Source organism: Delphinus delphis, chromosome 12, assembly GCF_949987515.2.
Source record: "Delphinus delphis chromosome 12, mDelDel1.2, whole genome shotgun sequence".
NCBI lineage: Eukaryota > Metazoa > Chordata > Mammalia > Artiodactyla > Delphinidae > Delphinus > Delphinus delphis.
Window position 1 is genome coordinate 35,341,708 of NC_082694.2, and position 17,060 is coordinate 35,358,767.

At 42.2% G+C, this 17,060-nt stretch overlaps 1 protein-coding gene across 1 annotated transcript in view; it reads left to right on the forward strand.

Annotated features, from left to right (window-relative positions):
• Positions 1 to 17,060, forward strand: part of SPRED2 (sprouty related EVH1 domain containing 2) — a 119,480-nt gene that overhangs the window by 74,658 nt on the left and 27,762 nt on the right. The window contains exon 2 of the mRNA XM_060026478.1: positions 12,300 to 12,477. Coding sequence (XP_059882461.1) covers positions 12,300 to 12,477 — 178 coding nt within the window. The remainder of the gene's footprint in view (positions 1 to 12,299; positions 12,478 to 17,060) is intronic.

A 17,060-nucleotide genomic window follows, 5' to 3' on the forward strand; every position in this document is an offset into this window, starting at 1 on the left:
ACCAGAGCTCGAACCCTTGTCCCCTGCATTAGCAGGCAGATTCTCAACCACTGCGCCACCAGGGAAGCCCCGACAAGAAAACTTTGACCAGAGCTCATTTGTGACATTGAAGCAGCCTGGACCCAATGGGAAACCTGAAGTACACAGAGTTTCTTTATCAAAGGCCTATGAGTAAACGTCTCTCCCCATTTTTAAGTTAAGCAATTGCTTCATTGCTTTTTCTTAACATTTTCCCTCTTTCTCTCTGAAAGTAGTGAAGATTGGTACTGGAGTGGCTGTCTTGAGTCAAATGATAAAGCTTATAGGATGAACTGTTTGGGAGAAAAGAGACAATTTCTCTTCTCTTTTTTGCCTGAATTTGCTCCATAAGTATGTCTTGGCGATTTTCTTCCATTGTGGCTAAGGAGAATCTCGCATTTGTGGATGTGTAATCCCAGCCGGATGGTAGGTTGTACCTATTTTGTTCAAAGGAACTTATTAAAACGCAACTTTCATCATTTTCTTGCTTTTCTCATAGTACTTTGATAGCCCAGCTTTGCTCCTGGGAGCTTTATAATTGCATAATACCACTTGCACTGAGGGAGCCTATCTGTTAGTTTGTCATGGTTTCAGGTCTTTGTGGTTTCAGAGTTTTTCTTCAATTCGAAAGATGTTTTCGGTTGCATTTCACTGCTGAAAGTTTTCTGATACGCTTTTGTAGAATATTTGCTAAGTCCTCTGGCATGACTTTACGGCCATGTGGTTTTTTTTAACACAAAGTTATAAAGAGGCCAAAGTTGAAAAGGGACCTCAAAGGTCATTGGGCCCCCTCCCTCATTTTATACATGAACAAACTGGGGCTTAGTGGGTCTGTGGTGTCTCAGCCAGGAGTGAGAAGGAGTTGTGCCACAGAGGTCAAGTCTGCTGACGTAGGGCACTAGCTACACCCTGTGGATCCAAAAATGAGGATTTGCCTCCGTTGGTGTGAAACTTTGCCAAACTGGGGAGGACTTCCCAGCCCCACCCCCAGCTCTGCCATTTTTGCACGTGGCTATGTTAGTGATACTTGCTCTTTGATTCCTTTGACAATCAGTTGTCCATCCAGTACATTTTAAGAGACCCATGAGAATAACCTCTCTTATATCCTCTGGAACACCTAGCTGAGATATGAGACCTTGGCCACAATTCTGGACCCCTTTAAAACAAAGCGTGTGGAGTCTGGGAGAGTTGTTTGGAGATTGGATCTTAGTTCTTCATCTGTCCCTAATGCCAGTGACCTTGAACAAGTCCCTTCTCCGGTCTGGATTTTTTTTTTTTTTAAGAAGATGTTGGGGGTAGGAGTTTATTAATTAATTAATTTATTTTTGCTGTTTTGAGTCTTCGTTTCTGTGCGAGGGCTTTCTCTAGTTGTGGCAAGCGGGGGCCACTCTTCATCGCGGTGCGTGGGCCTCTCACTATCGCGGCCTCCCTTGTTGCGGAGCGCAGGCTCAGTAGTTGTGGCTCACGGGCCTAGTTGCTCTGCGGCATGTGGGATCTTCCCAGACCAGGGCTCGAACCTGTGTCCCCTGCATTAGCAGGCAGATTCTCAACCACTGCACCCCCAGGGAAACCCTCCAGTCTGGATTTTAATTCTTCCATCTGAGTGAGGGGTCTGGAGTAGATAATTTCTACGATTCTTTCTAGCTTAAAAAGCGAGTAACTAACTTGTGTGGCTCTTCACCAGTGATAACTGAAGATCTAAGCTCTCCGTGCAGGCCTTCTAGTCTCTGCCTGGGAAAGGAAGAGGTCCAGAATTCTTCAGGGAGAACAAATGCTTCACATGTGCTTTATTTGTTTGTTAAGCTTTTCATCTCTGATGAGGGAGGTGGCAGAACCCTAGAAGAAAAGGAATTAAATGAATTGGTAATTCTTGCCTCCTGAAAGGGTGTCCGTGTCCAGTGGATCATGATCCAGTCAGCCTGTCGCTAACAGGACATGCTGACCTTCCTCCCTGTGGGCGAAATTATCACCTCCTTTTGAGAACAGGTCTTATTAAAGACTGGCTTGTAAAGGATTTTATAGCTTTAAAATTTGGTATCAACATAGGTAGATAAAGTAGTTTCCTAACCTTTTGACCATGGTTTGCTTTGGAGTGGAGGGTGGTAGGTGACAGGTAAAAAAATGGAAAATGTGTCCTGGATCACGTGAGGAGAAGTAAGCAGACTTTTCAGTACCTTTGTCAGCATCTTCTAGGTTTAGTGTTGATCTCCATTTAGAATCTAGCACTAAATTTTCTCTTTCTCCTTATATCTTCAAGTGTTCAGAAAAGTTGAAAGAAGTATACGGTCAACACCCACCAGCTCCAGCCTGCAAACTAGTATTTTACTTCGACTGCTTTATCACCCACATAATCTATCCATCCATCCCTCGGTCCATCTGAGACACCCTGTTATTTTTTTATGCATTTCAAAGTAAGTTGCAGATATGGTGTGCTTCTCCTGGATCAATTCAGCATGTGATCATTAATCACTCTCTTCCTTTTTGTTTTCTCTAATTTGTTAGAAAGCGAAGATTTCTGAGATAGTCAGGCGCAGAAGTTCAAGGGCTGCAATTTAAAGACCTGAATTGGAGATTATTAACTTTAAACAACTCCCTTTGCCATTTGTGTTTTGAAGTACCAATTTTTCTATTACATGTGTACTTTAATGTGGTGAGAGTTAATTTTGTTTAGTAATCTCACGTTTCCATTAGCTGGCCTTTGGGGGTTTAAACGTGGATCGTAAATACCATTTTTGGAAGGGTGTGTAAAACAGGGAAAGTCAAAGAAAATTAATTGCTTTTGGAGAAAAACATAGGAGAAGAAAGGGTTCTTTAGCTGTGGGTTATTTTGTTTCAAGTTGGTAATCCTTTGATCTTGATTAATTATGAACCCCACTGAACTCTGGGCTCAGCAAAGCAGCAGACAATAAAAGCAAAATCATAAACCTAGAGGCAGACTTTGGCCTCTCGCCTACCAGGACTCCTGTCCCCACTTCGCACTGTGTGATCACCCTGAAACTCGCCCTTTAGGACAGAACCATTTCAGTCTGTAAGAAGCAGATTCATTCTATCTTGGTTTGAATAAGATAAATTTCATTTTTTAAAGTGGCTTATTCATGTCAGAGTTGTTCGTGTTTTGATGATTTTTGAGAATAACTCAGAAATCTCCCATCGATTGCCTTTAATGTTAACGAACTGTTGTGATAAAATCTTACTATGATTTCCTAAAATGTTTTAGGTGATCTTAAAATATCCATGTTAACCATGTTAGAGAATCTGTGTATAAGTCTATGGTAGAATTCACATTAAAATAAAACACAGATACATGGATATATTTATTTGTTATTTCAGTAACTGTCTACAGCAGATATGGTTCCTGGATGTACAGGTAAAAGGAACGAGGAGTGGAGGCAGGATGCAGACACGTCTAGGTGGGTCTGGCAGCCTTGCCTGGTGAAGGAGATTTGCCTTGAAAGGAAGAGTCTAAAATGGAATTATCCCCCTTGTGCTAACATAATCCTCATCTGAGGCACTGCAGAGAATCATTTGATGCTGGGTTTTTAAAAAGAAATCTTTTCCAAAAATTTTTTTAACTTTGTTGAATTCAGTGGGATTGTAAATTAAAAAATTTTTTTAATTGTATTATATTTACTTCCAAATCGAAGGATTTTTGTTCGTGGTAGAGGGTCGTGTGAGTTAGTTTTCTGGAGCCAGTGTTTTAAAACTCAAAAATAATTTTTTAAAATTAATTAATTTATTAATTTATTATTTGTGGCTGCGTTGGGTCTTTTGTTGCTGAGCGGGGGCTACTCTTCTTTGTGGCGCACAGGCTTCTTATTGCGGTGGCTTCTCTTGTTGCGGAGCATGGGCTCTAGGCGCGCAGGCTTCAGTTGTGGCTCGCGGGCTCAGTAGTTGTGGCTCGCGGGCTCAGTAGTTGTGGCACACGGGCTTAGTTGCTCCACAGCGTGTGAGATCTTCCCAGACTAGGGTTCTAACCTGTGTCCCCTGCATTGGCAGGTGGATTCTTAACCACTGCACCACCTGGGAAGCCCCTAAAACTCAAAAATAATTTAAAATGCATTCCAGAGCCTCCTATTAAGGTAATTATCCACTGTAGAGATACTTGACAAATAAGGATACAGAGGTCCGGAGTGGTCTGTCAACCAGGAAACCCACCTAGGATTTAAGGGGCCCATATGCCCAGGAATCTCCAGTTCCCTGGATCCACAGGGTGGGGAAATTAGGATTTCTGCTATTAGTAGAGATTAGAGCAAGTAATCTTCAGATTTCAAGAAAAAATGATTCCTTTCTTCACCAATTGTACAATAAGCTACCATGCCTGTCCTGCCCTATCTCTCCAGGCTTGACCTCAGCCGGGTCTTGCTTCTCCCAGCTGGGTCCGTTACTCACCTCAAGAGATAGTTGCTCGGGAAAGTTATATTGACACAGGGAGAGTTGCCAAAGAGCCATTAAAAAAATCTGTCTTAGACACAACTTCTAAAATTGCCTTCGGGTGCTAAGATTTACTTCAGCCAACACTTTATTGCCCAGGTTTAACACTGCCCGGTGTTATGGTTTTAGGTTGTACATTAGCATAACAGCTCTAATGCCTTTATCTTTATTGTGCCCCAGTTATAAGTGATCCATCATTGTGGATATTATATATTTATCAATAGTATTCTTGTGGTTTCTGAATTTAAGTTCTGAATTTAAATGTAGGTAGGAAAGGGTTTTTTGTTGAAGAAAAAAAAGAACTGTCGCTCCATCCTTAAGACATTGGATATATTAAATAAGTAAAATCAAAAGGTTTTGGTTAAACGATTTTTCCAAAAGGGGAAAAAAAAAATCGAGAGCAACAGAAGTATAATCTAGCTGAATCACTCTTTTCCTGTGGAGGATTTATGCTTGTTCAGACTACAGGTGAGGAAAGCTTAGAGGTTAAATTTTAAATTGTGGGTTTTTTATTATTTTGGGGGGGGGGCGCTGCATTGGGTCTTCGTTGCTGTGCGCAGGCTTTCTCTAGTTGCGGCGAGCGGGGGCTACTCTTCATTGAGGTGCATGGGCGGCTTCTCATTGCAGTGCATGGGCTTCTCATTGTGGTGGCTTCTCTTGTGGCGGAGCGTGGGCTCTACGCGTGCGGGCTTCAGTAGTGCACGTGAGCCCAGTAGTTGTGGCACACGGGCTTAGTTGCCCCACGACATGTGGGATCTTCCCGGACCAGGGCTCGAACCTGTGTCCCCTGCATTGGCAGGCAGATTCTTAACCACTGCCCCACCAGGGAAGCCCTAAATTGTGTTTTAAAGACAGTACAGTGGAGTGATTCTAATATAACTTTGTAAACCTTGCTGAGAAGGAAACCCCAAAACCAGTGTTTTGTAAGATAACCTCCAGCGTACCTGGGCGCTGCCGTGGGTATCACCACCTCCCGTTCAGCGTGGGAAGGTTTGCCCTTGGAATTGGGGCTGTCACTGAGGTGAGGGATCGGGGGCCACGAGAAGCTCTGACTTGCCTCGCCAGCTGTAGGTTTTTCTAGCTCACCAGAGTGCTCCCTGGTCAGTGTTTCCAGGCTGTGGGGATGTCAGAGGACCCCTAACTGCCTCTGGTATTTCCTCAACTATTTCCTCACAGGCCTCTTAAGCATCTGTCAAGCTTACATGTTTAACTTCCAGCCCTGATCTTTATTCCTTTGTGTCTTGGCTTCATTTCCTTTTCTTGGCCATTAAGGGTCACAGGACCCATGAACAGCAAGTACCCTCCACTTGGGACAGCTGGCAGGGTGTCCATTCCCATGGACGTCTGCAGGGTGTGTGTTTCAGCTCCACGTGCCAGAGAATGATTTTCAGTGTACATGCTACTCTGGCTCTTGTGGCCTGAAAGGAAGCACTTGGAGATTGGAAAATGCACATTGTAATGTAAAGGAAAGTATTGTACATAATATTATAAACAAGGTAGGGGCATTTATTTTGAATCATGGAAACAGTAGCTCATAGAAACGAGTTTGCAGTGGTTATTCTAGAGGAGAGTTTTTGTATTAAAGTTTAAGTAGGAAAATAAAAGTACTAGAGGCCCATGTCTAATAAACTTCAACTTCCTAGGATTGGTTCTAAGGAATTATTTATAAGTTATTAAATTTAAGAATCATTCCTATTTCAAATATCAGTCATGCTGGCAATGTCCTTCGTAGTAATGGAGAAAACAACCCCTTTTAATACATGCAGTATAAAATAGTGTGTGGGTGAGTAGGTCTATTTATATGCTTCAGGGTAGCTAGGTAGCCTGAACAACAAAGATGCTGGGCTTATATGGGGCATGTGAGGATGAGAATAAGCACGCCCCATGCCTCCCCCTCTGGCTCAGGGTGGAACTTGGACAGGGAGGGCTCTAGTGACCTTGCAGGACAGCAGAACTTACTAGCTGTGATGCAGGATTAAAGTGGGGATTCCTAGGGAATTCCCTGGTGGTCCAGTGGTTAGGACTCTGCACTTTCACTGCCAAGGGCCCGAGTTCAGTCCCTGGTCGGGGAACTAAGATCCCACAGGCCGTGTGGCATGGCCAAAAATAATAATAAAGTGGGGATTCCTAAAACATTTTCTAGTTATCTTCACTCCCAGATTCTGAGCCCAGCACATAGTAAAGGAGGAAAACCTATTCACACTCCACAGTATAAGCAGGAACCCCTGCTTTCCGCCCAGTTAGTTTCTGGATGAAGGTTACATCCCCAGTCATTGCAAGGCAAGCACCCACCACCTTCCAGGTACCATGTTATATATTGGGGTTCCATTCTGAAAACTCATTACATGCCATTTTAAAACTGCATAAATTGATCACAAAGATAAAACACATAAAAGCTCTGCTGTATCGTCTGGGGGAATGACTCTGCATGGGCAAGATGAGCTGCAGCATCTCAGAAATGCAGGGACACTATGAAGATTGGATGAAGAGCCTGCTTTCTTCTCTGGGTGAATCTGGTCCCTGGCAGAGGGCCTTGGTGCCATGCATGCGAAGTTACGGTGTCAGTACCTGTTCGAGGTACCTGGATGCTCTTACTAGCAGATATGGGGGTAGGGCTGTTTCCAAGACCACTCTCCGTCAAGTGTACTTCATGGCTGATTTCATGGATGTTAAGTTAACTGTGGGGAAGCCTTTCTCTTGAGTGGTCTTAGCCCACTTTTTAGCTCCCCCAACTCTGGTATCATGCAAGCCGGTTCTCTTTAAGAAGCAAACACTTGATGTTCAGAAAAGTCCTTCTCTGCTTCGTAGTGGCTGCTCATTTGCATTTGAGAGGAGAGCCAGGTGCCTTCCCCAGAACTGGCTCCTGTGGGGTCTCGCACGTCTAGATGCTCTTCTTACCACTGTTGCCCGTAATGGCCTAACCATACAAACAACACACATTTTGTTTGACAGGAAGCGGGCAGAGCTAGTGTTCTACCTGTAGGGGCTTGTACAGAGCTGAAAACCACGTTTCCACCATGCATAAAACTCCATTATGTACAGCTTTCCTTTCCAAACTTTATAAAGTTTGGATTGTATACATTTCTAAAACCAGCGCAGCCTACTTTAAAAAAAAATTCTTAAGTAGTTGATACCTACTAAAACTCAAGAAACCACCACCCTTTTAAATAGAACATGACCAGCCTCTTTGGCTCCTCAACTCATTTGATTCTGCCGAAATATTTTGTTGATCCTTTTTAAAAAGATGACAAGACACATGTATTTCACACACATACGTTTTACACATACATGTATTACTTTATATACACATAACAATTCGATTAAATCAAAGAGCTTTTTGAAATCTATAGGCTCAAGGAAGACTGGGGGTGGGCCGGGCGTGTGATTACAGTGAAGAGGGGTCCTCGTCCCCCTGGAGGACGTGGTGTTATATTTGGCTCAGCTGGCGGCTCGCGGTTGTGCTGGGACCAAAAGGGAGCCTGACAGGCGGCGATCTGGACTAATCCCTCTCAAGGTCTGGTGACGTGGAGAAGGATGGAAAAGAGGCCTGGGAGGAAGTGAATGTAATGTTTAGCATAATGGAGAGAACCCTGTGATCAGATAAGGGCTGGCTGCGTGGGGGCGGGGGCGGGGGGAGTATTTATGGCGGATGTCAAAGTTCCAGGCTCTATCTCTGAAGCCAGTGGGAGAGCCAGAGGAGCAGAGCGCCAGTTCCCACATGGCAGACGGACTGCTTCCCTACAGGTGTGCCTGAAATGTAGGCTCAGACCTGTTCTTTATAAATCTGCCTTGCATTAATCATTGCTGGAGGTCCGTTTTGGATGCTCTCCTGCTGTCCAAGGCCCGACAAGCCTCCCTGCCACCCCGTTCTCCGACAGCTAAAAAAGGCAGGCAGTCAGGAAACCCAGTCCTCATGGGCCAGAAAGGCTTGTCTTTAAAGGACCTGCTTTTGTATTAAAGTCAGCCTTTCAGCAAAAATAATTATGATGGCTACAGTTGACCAAGCTTCTTTGTATCAGGCACTGGACCTCAGTTACTGCCTTTAACCCTCAGGACATCCCAGCACGGTGTAAGCTGCTTCTTCGTGTTTTGCAAATGAGGAAACTGAAGCTCAAAAAGAGGCTTCTTCAGCTGCTGAGAAGGTCAAGGCAGTGCTGACCTGTCTGGCTGTGAACATTCTTTACAGACACAATGCTGCCTCATCACTGTTTCCTACAATCCCTTTGTTTACTTCTGTAACGTGGCCCAGACAGGGCCTGGTTTGAATCTGGGGAGAACAGCTTAGAACATAAATGCCTGAGATGCAAAACTACTTGTGCCACCTTGGAATCAGCACCCCAAAACAAAAATCTAGCTTTAAAATTGTTCTTTCTCTCCCTCCCCATCCTGCCATGGGCTGTCACCGACCTCTGTTGCATGTTGAGTGATTGCAGGACAGCAAGTCCTGTTTTTACAAATAAGGCTGCATGTGGGGAGTGCAAAGCTTTGTCCTTCAAGGAACCACGTTTGGCCAGATCCCCAGCCCAATTTGAAAAAGCCAGTTTTACTCAAAATGCATATAAAGAATGTAGTGGTGTTCAGGTGGTGGTCAGACACCATTTGTAATGACATTGACTCTGAGGGTCAGTTTAACTCAAGTTCAGACACTAGGGAGGGCTCCATTCAGTTTGTGTTTGGACCCACGCCTGGAACTTCACCAGGTCCTAATCAGTTACACCAGTTGAACAGTTGAAACTTTCAGAAGCATGAGGTGATTGTTGTTGTTGACAGTAGCGTTTGGGGGGATTTTCTAACGCGTACCTGCAGCATTTTTCTTGTGCACATGAAGACGTGCATCTGCTTTAGCCTCTCCTGCTTCATCCCGCACCCCACAGACAAACCCCCGCATCTGGCTTAAGCATGTTGTTTAATTCTTTCCAGAAAGAGGCAGGGAGGGTGGGAAGGGAGTTTCTTCCTTCTTTATACCTTTTTGGTAGTAGAGTTCATTGTCCTTTCTGTTCTGGGCGGGGTGAGTGCCTGAATAACGTAAATACACCGCGGATAGGAAGCAGTTGGCATGCGGCCATGCAGCTGGATTATGCAGACACCCGTCGCAGCTTTCAGTGCAACACTTTATCCCCCTGCCTTGTTTTCAATAGTCACTTGCCTCAGTTAATGCTGGCGATTGGGGTTGCTGCCAGAGGAGATGGGGGTCTTCTTTCCCCCACTCTCAACACCAGGTCCTAATCAGTTACACCAGTATTAACAGTTGACCTGGTGTTCAGCTGTTAAACTGGTGTGACCATAGAGAAGCGCACCACAGAGAAGTCTGTGCCCTCGGGAATGGGCATGGAAGGAATCAGGGCAGGAAAAGAGGATGTTGCAGACCACAGTCGAAGGCCAAAATGAAGAGCCCCTGTCGTCTGGAAGCCAGGGGCTGGGGTATTTGTTTGAATCTCTAATAAATGATACTCTTTGGAAATAAGTTTATGGCACCAACATAAGTAATGCAAACTTCCCTTTTTCGTGTTTACTTAATCCCTTCAAAGGAAGGGAGAAGAGCACACAGCCGCAACAAAAAAAAAGTAAAAGCATGTTTTAGCAAGAGGCGTGTAGAGTTTCAGTTACTCACCTTGGCCATTTCCTGTTGGGATGAACCCACGGTACATTCACAGACGATTTGAGAAAGCTGTGTTTCATACTAGAGAATTACACATCCTGGGAACCCTTAGTTTTTCTAGAATAAATGGGGAATGTGGGGGAAGTGTATTCTCAAATTGTGTGTATGTAACTAAACAGATACTATAAAATGTTCTTAATCTCTCTCATCTAAAGGAATATGCATGTTGAATCCTGAGGTGAATGGATTAATGATAGAAACCACGTGACTTTTTAAATTCAGTTTTCCTGTTAATGAAAAGGAAATCTTTAGCCTATCCCAGTTAAGCCGTTGTGGCTCATAAGCAAATGAGTATTGAACACTATATTTTCTCAGAGATTTTCTTAGCTACAAATAATTTTTTAAAACCTGTTTACAAATATTGTCTATTTAACCCATTCATTCCTCGACCTACTACATGAAAGACATCACTCTAGGTTCTAAGGATATAGCGGGAAACAAAAAGGGCAAAGTCCCTGCTCTCATGGAGTTTACATCCTGGTTGGGAAAAGTGGGCAAACAGGGCAGATGTTGATTTAGTAGCATGTAGAGAGACAAAGCGCGGTGAGAAGATGTAAGAGGGATGGAGGGTGCTGCTTTATATAAAGTGGACGGAGAAATCTTCTCTAATGAAATAACCCTGGACAGAGACCCGAATGAATTAAGGAAATGAGCCTGGTTGGTGTGTGGAAAGAAGAGTGGGAAATGGGGTTTGAAGAGAAGGAAATAACGAGTGCAAAGGCCCTGAGGTAGGGTGCTTAATGCAGAGGACCATCAAGGCCAATGGGACTGAAGTGGGATGAGCAAGGAGGAGAGTAAGATATGCACTAGATTTTGACTTTTACTCGGAGTGATATAAGAAGCTTTTGGAGAGTTTGAATAGAATGTCGTAATCTGACTTACCTTTCGACTTCCTTAGAAAGTTGGGCAGGTATGGGAAGTAAGGAGGCCAGTTAGGAGGCTGTTGCAGTCGTCAGAGAAGTGTTCTGGATATATTTCAAAGGAAGAGCCAGTTGGGAATCACGAGTTCAGTCTTAAACGTGTTAACTGAGGTGACTACTAGATGCCAAAGCAGAGAAATCACACAGGCAGTTGGTTTTACTGATCTGAAGCTTAGGGAAGAGGTCTGGGTGTGTAAATGTGAATTGGGGCACTGTTAGCACATGGAAAATATTTAAGTGGAGTCGTTGGCCCTGGCTTAGATCATGGATCGTTTAGGCACAGTTAAAGGAGGGGAGGCAGCAAATACTGGTACCAAGTAGTAGGCGTGCTAGTGGGCACCGGTGCAAGGTCTCTTCTGAGTGCGTCTGTTTTCTCAGTGAAGGCTCTGAGCACTGGGCCTGGGGTGCATAGAAAGAGAGGGTTCTATGTTACTCTGCATCTTTGTTTCCCTGGAATCTGGTACAGTGCCTGGCATGTAGAAGATGGGGATGTATGTTTGAAGGATTAAAAAAAGCAATGTTGTTCCAAGAAAGAAAACAGCAAGTGAGAATTTAATGGCCTTGCCGAAAATCCAAATAAGTTTCGGAAAAGTGATGAAGAACGAAAAGAAGCTAGAGTTGGTCTCTGGAGGGGAAAGAGGATTTTTGGCCAATGTGCAAAGGAACTTATTGCGAAATCAAAGTTTAGACTGGAAAAAATAAAATCATAAACAGAAGGCTACACATGTGTAAAGGGTATTTGAACTGAAATATAAATGATCGCACCGTGAATTTGTGATTTAGGAGTGGGCTATCGTCTACTTAACACTAAATCAGAAGATTATTATCCTTATAAAATGTTAAGCCTTGGTCATTCATTATAAACCAAGTTTTAAGGGTTGAAACCATAATGTCCTCTTAAGTTAATAGATTCGTCTTTCCGAACTTATAGATACCAAACTGTAGATAGAAGTTCATTCGTTTTATTATTAATATGTCCACCTAGAAACTGGAGAATGTTATGCTTGCATACATTCTCAAAGATTCACAAATATTTTTTAATGACTGGGCGTCTTTTTTTTTTTCTTTTTAAACGTACTTTTATATTGAGTTTAAGAGTTTGGGTTTTTCCCTGAACATTGATACAGGCTATCTTTTAAGGTTGCTGCCAGGCGTAGATTTTCTTTTGATGAGTCCCAAAAATGCTGGCTATGGTCCCCTTGCACTGTGAAACGTGTCCTCCAGCTCCAGACCATTGTCATGCCCCATTCTTCTTGTTGTTGTCGTTTTAGTGACAGCTATATTGTGCGCGTCAAGGCTGTGGTTATGACCAGAGATGACTCCAGCGGGGGATGGTTCCCACAGGAAGGAGGCGGGATCAGTCGCGTGGGGGTCTGTAAGGTCATGCACCCCGAAGGCAATGGACGAAGCGGCTTTCTCATCCATGGTGAACGACAGAAAGACAAACTGGTAATGGCAGACGTGCAGCGCGTGGGTTAAATTAGCAACGGCTGATTTCTTGACATTAAATCATAGCCCTTTTCCTGTAGGTATATTTTTCCTTCTTTCTCTGACTTCAGACTCTTGCAAAAGCTTCCAAAGTTAGAATTCACAGGGCTGGCGCCAAATTGCAAAACCTAACCTTGGCTTTTCAGCGAAGTCACTTTTTACTACACACCGTATAACTCAGATGCTTAGAAGCCGTGCATTTGGCTGTCTTATTTGCGTCTTGATTAATTAAGCTGTCTTGCTGTCACTGTAACAAGATGTTCAAAATGAAAGTACGCTCTTTATTATGAATCACATCGTAGTGAGCTGTAAAGTCAGGGTTTTTTTAAACATTGGGTTTATTCATGGAGCATGCCATCAAGGTTTGGATGGTGAGAGATAGAATGCAAAGAGGAAGTGTCGTCTGACGTTACTTCTAAATAAATGTTTATCTCAAAAATACTGCAGCTTCTATTTCATAAGCTAATAAACAAAACACTTTTGGGAAAAGAAAGTAACAAAAAGCAGCGGCATTACACTCCTGTGTAATAATTCTACATGCTTAAAAATAGGCACTTTGGAGAGTAATCATTATCTCACAAAGATGGGGGCGTTGATAGTTTATAACATAGTTTAATGGAGGGACTGGATGTCTAGTTCTTTGTTATGAAGGAATCTATGATACGAAGGAAAATTGTCTGTTTTTAATTGGTGGCCTTGAATCTGGGAGAACATGCTCCTATCTGTATTCGATCCTGGAATGTATACTCCAAAGCCAACCATTGATTCAAAATGTGCAGGATCTCAACAGAGAAAATACAAAGACACCACAGGAATAAGTCAGTGGTACATTTGAGACCCTTGACAGCGGCATGTGTTGAGTTTTATGTGCTGAGTATACAAACTTAATCTTCTTCTGCAACCACTTCTTAATGTTTATAAAGGTTACAAAATAAGGCAGAACAATTTCTAAATGTTATATATGGATTAACAGAAATGGTATTTTCACACTTGATTCATTTCTGAAAATGAAATGAATGAAAATTTAAAGGGAGAATGTAGCTCATTTTAAGAAACATGGCCATTCAAGAAATTCCTTACATAATAGTCAAATAGTTAAAACATTCTTGTTTATAAGATATTCACAATAAAGGCAATGTAACCACACTAACAAGGAAAAGTAAAATAACTACCTTTTAGCCAGCATTTACCTAAGGGCTGAGTACAATGCTAGCCCTTTAGTTGAGATGTATCGTTGTATCCTTACAGTAGCCTATATAGCTATAACTGAAGAAACTAAGATTCAGAAAGACTCCTTGTTCTGGATGACCCATCTTGGGGGCCGGGAACCAGTATTTGATACCCTGTCACTGACCCCAAACTGAGCCAAAGTCGCATGTGCATAACCACCTGTAGCCCTTTGATATAGTTTTTTTCCGCTTTGTGCGTATTTTTATTTTTACCTAGCTGTAATCAGAGCTCGTAAACAGTTTTATATCTGTGTGTGTGGTGTGGTTTTGTTTTGTTTTGTTTTTTTGGGCCACATGGCATGTGGGATCTTAGTTCCCCGACCAGGGATCGAACCCTTGACCCCTGCAGTGGAAGCGCGCAGTCTTAACCACTGGACCACCAGGGAAGTCCCTAAAGTTTTATATCTCATAAGATATTCTCATAAGAAATTTTTCATGTTGCTGGTATCAGGTTGATTTTCCACTGTTTATTTGAGGATCTCCTTAGTGTCAAATGTTAAGATTCCTTCCCTTCCCACTACCCCCAGTATTATCTACCTGCATTTTCCACACTTATTATTTACTTGGAATAAATTGAGGGGTCAAATTTTTATGACTTTTGATACTTGTACAAAGAGCTGCTACCAGCATATGTGAGAATTTTCTTTAACACACTGAGGGTCACATATTTTAAATCTGTACCAATTTGATTAGAGTAACAGCGGTATCTTGTTGATTAATAATGAGATCAAATGTTTTTCTGTTTGTTAAACAGTCTTAACTGTGAATTATCTGTCAGTGTCCTTTGTGTATTTACCTTTTGGGGCCTGATTTTTCTCCTTGATATGTATGCCCTCTGAGTATAATAAAGATACTCATCTTCATCAACATAGTTGCAGATATTTTTATAATCTGTTGCTTGCCTTTTTTATTTTAGTTGGGGTTCTTTTCCTACAAAAATTTTGCTAGAAAATTTTTTTTCCCTTTTTCCCTTTTTATTTTTATTGTTACTAGTTTTGTGTTAGCAAATTATTGTACCTGAATGGTTACATCTTTTTAGGTCTATTTTTTCCTGGTATTTCTGTGGTTTGTCACAGAATATGTCAACCTGGAATAGCCTTTAGATTGTCTAATTCAGCCCTTTCATTTTATAGATACATTTGTAAACTTGTATCGTACCACCGACTTGACCATAGTAATTGTGAGCGTCTACAATTTTGTTTGAGGCCCTTTATGTAAATAACCTCAGTTAAATTCCTGCAACATTCTGAAGGAGGAGGATACTACTGATATTATCTACACTTTGTAATGGGGAACCTCAATTCTCCAAGAAGTGATCCATTTCCCCAGTCTGGGGCACATAGTCATTAGCAGAGCCAGCACTGGGAACCATTTCATTGTGAAGCCAAAACCTGGTCCCTTCATACCAGCTCTGCATGGGAATAGGACAGTCCTGGCTGTGGACCATCTTCTGTGTGTGTTGCTGTTGAACAAGGATCGTGTGCCTCATCCCCTCCCCTGTCATGTTTCTCCATCACCTTCTCCCTCTTCTTGTCCCCCTTACATTCTGTGACTACACTTCTGGACTTTTATATATTATATCCACTAGTAGTTAAATCACACACCCATACACCCAGATGTGCTTCTGCATCTTTCCATCCCTCGCTGTGCCTGTTTCACACTCCGGTAAATCCGGGACTCCTAACACACAACCCCACACACACTTACGGCAATATGGTGACTCCTCCTTTGGCCTCCAAGCTTACGTAATGCAGCATTTCTGCCCACTGGAGGGTATGAATCCTCCTGGAAGCTGTGCAAATGGGGTGGGGTTGTTGAAGGACACCCCTCCCCCTCAGTGGTGGAATGGCGAGGAGAGGGTGGAGATCATTTTGGGAATACAGAGAACGGATGGTATCAGAGTTCCCAGTATTCCAACCGGGACAACCAGCCTTTTCTGATAGAAACTGTTGTCAGTGGTTTTTCCAACGTAGTGCAGTTCTAGAATTCAGCACATTGGTTTTTGTTGTTGTTACTTGACTTCTGTGTTGACGCCTGTGAACTTAACTTCCATTGTTTCTACGGGAAAAGTCTGTGTTCCAAGTATCCATTCACAAAGTCGTTATTTGGATAATTTTTTGTGAGTCGGAGACAATCAAGTGTTCCTGAGAAATTATATGTAAACTAAAAATTTCTGAGTTGAATCTTATTTTAGATGGATTAGAGGATTTTACTTCTGAAATGAATCCTGTGCGAAACTACCTTATGAAGGTGAATCACAAAATCTAAAAGGTTGCATTCCAGTGCAGGTCTGTGAGCGCTCCCACACACATTTGGTGGGAGTCACAGCCGGCAAAGCTCTCTGAAAGGCAGTTTGGCAGGATATGAATTTAAAGTGTGTATTCCGTTTTACTTGGCAGTTCCACATCTAAACCCTATCCTATGGAAAGAGACAGCAGAGCTTTATGGATAGCTACAGTTATCGGAGAGTTTTGGTCTCAGAATCCCTTTACCCTCTAAAAATGTATTGAGGACCCCCAAACGCTTTTATCTTGTAGCTTCTAGCTACTAATATTTACCATAGTAGAAATTAAAACTGAAATTGTTAAAAAATCTTAATTGAACAGTAGTGTTAGCATAAATGACATTCTTTACAGGCAAGAATAGGCAAATAACTATATAACTATTTTCCAGAAAAAAAATAATTAGAAGAATAGCATTGCTTTGCATTTTTGCAGATCTCTTTATTATTTGACTTAATAGAAAATAGCTGGATTCTTATGTCTACTCTTGCTTTCAATCTGTGGCCATATGTTTTGGTTGAAGTACATGAAGAAAATCCAGCCTCACACAGATATGTAGTTGGAAAACATAGAAATATTTTAATAGCCTTTTCAGACCATCGTAGATAGACTTCTTTGATGCTACACCAAAACTCGGCTTGTAGTAGTTTCTTAAATGTGGACTCTGAAACCATATCAATGACCTTTTTATACTCTTATTACATTAAAATCCACTGGTTTATCTTTCTCTTTGCATGGATCTTTTACTCATTCCTGATTTTGTAACGTCATGCATTGGTCATTTGGAAAATAATGGTTTACTGAGTTAAACAGATCTTCCAAATGTTGATACATTTAATTCTACAATATCAAAAAATCACATTTCTTAATATCACCACTGATCTCATTAGAAAAGTCTTAAGTATTGGGAAGCTGTCCAAAATTCTAATTTTCACTTGAAAGTTGAAATTTCATTATTGACAACAAATATCTCCTCATTCTCCTTGAGGTGACAGGCTCGCTGTGTTCATCTTCAAGAAAATGTCCTCCAAGT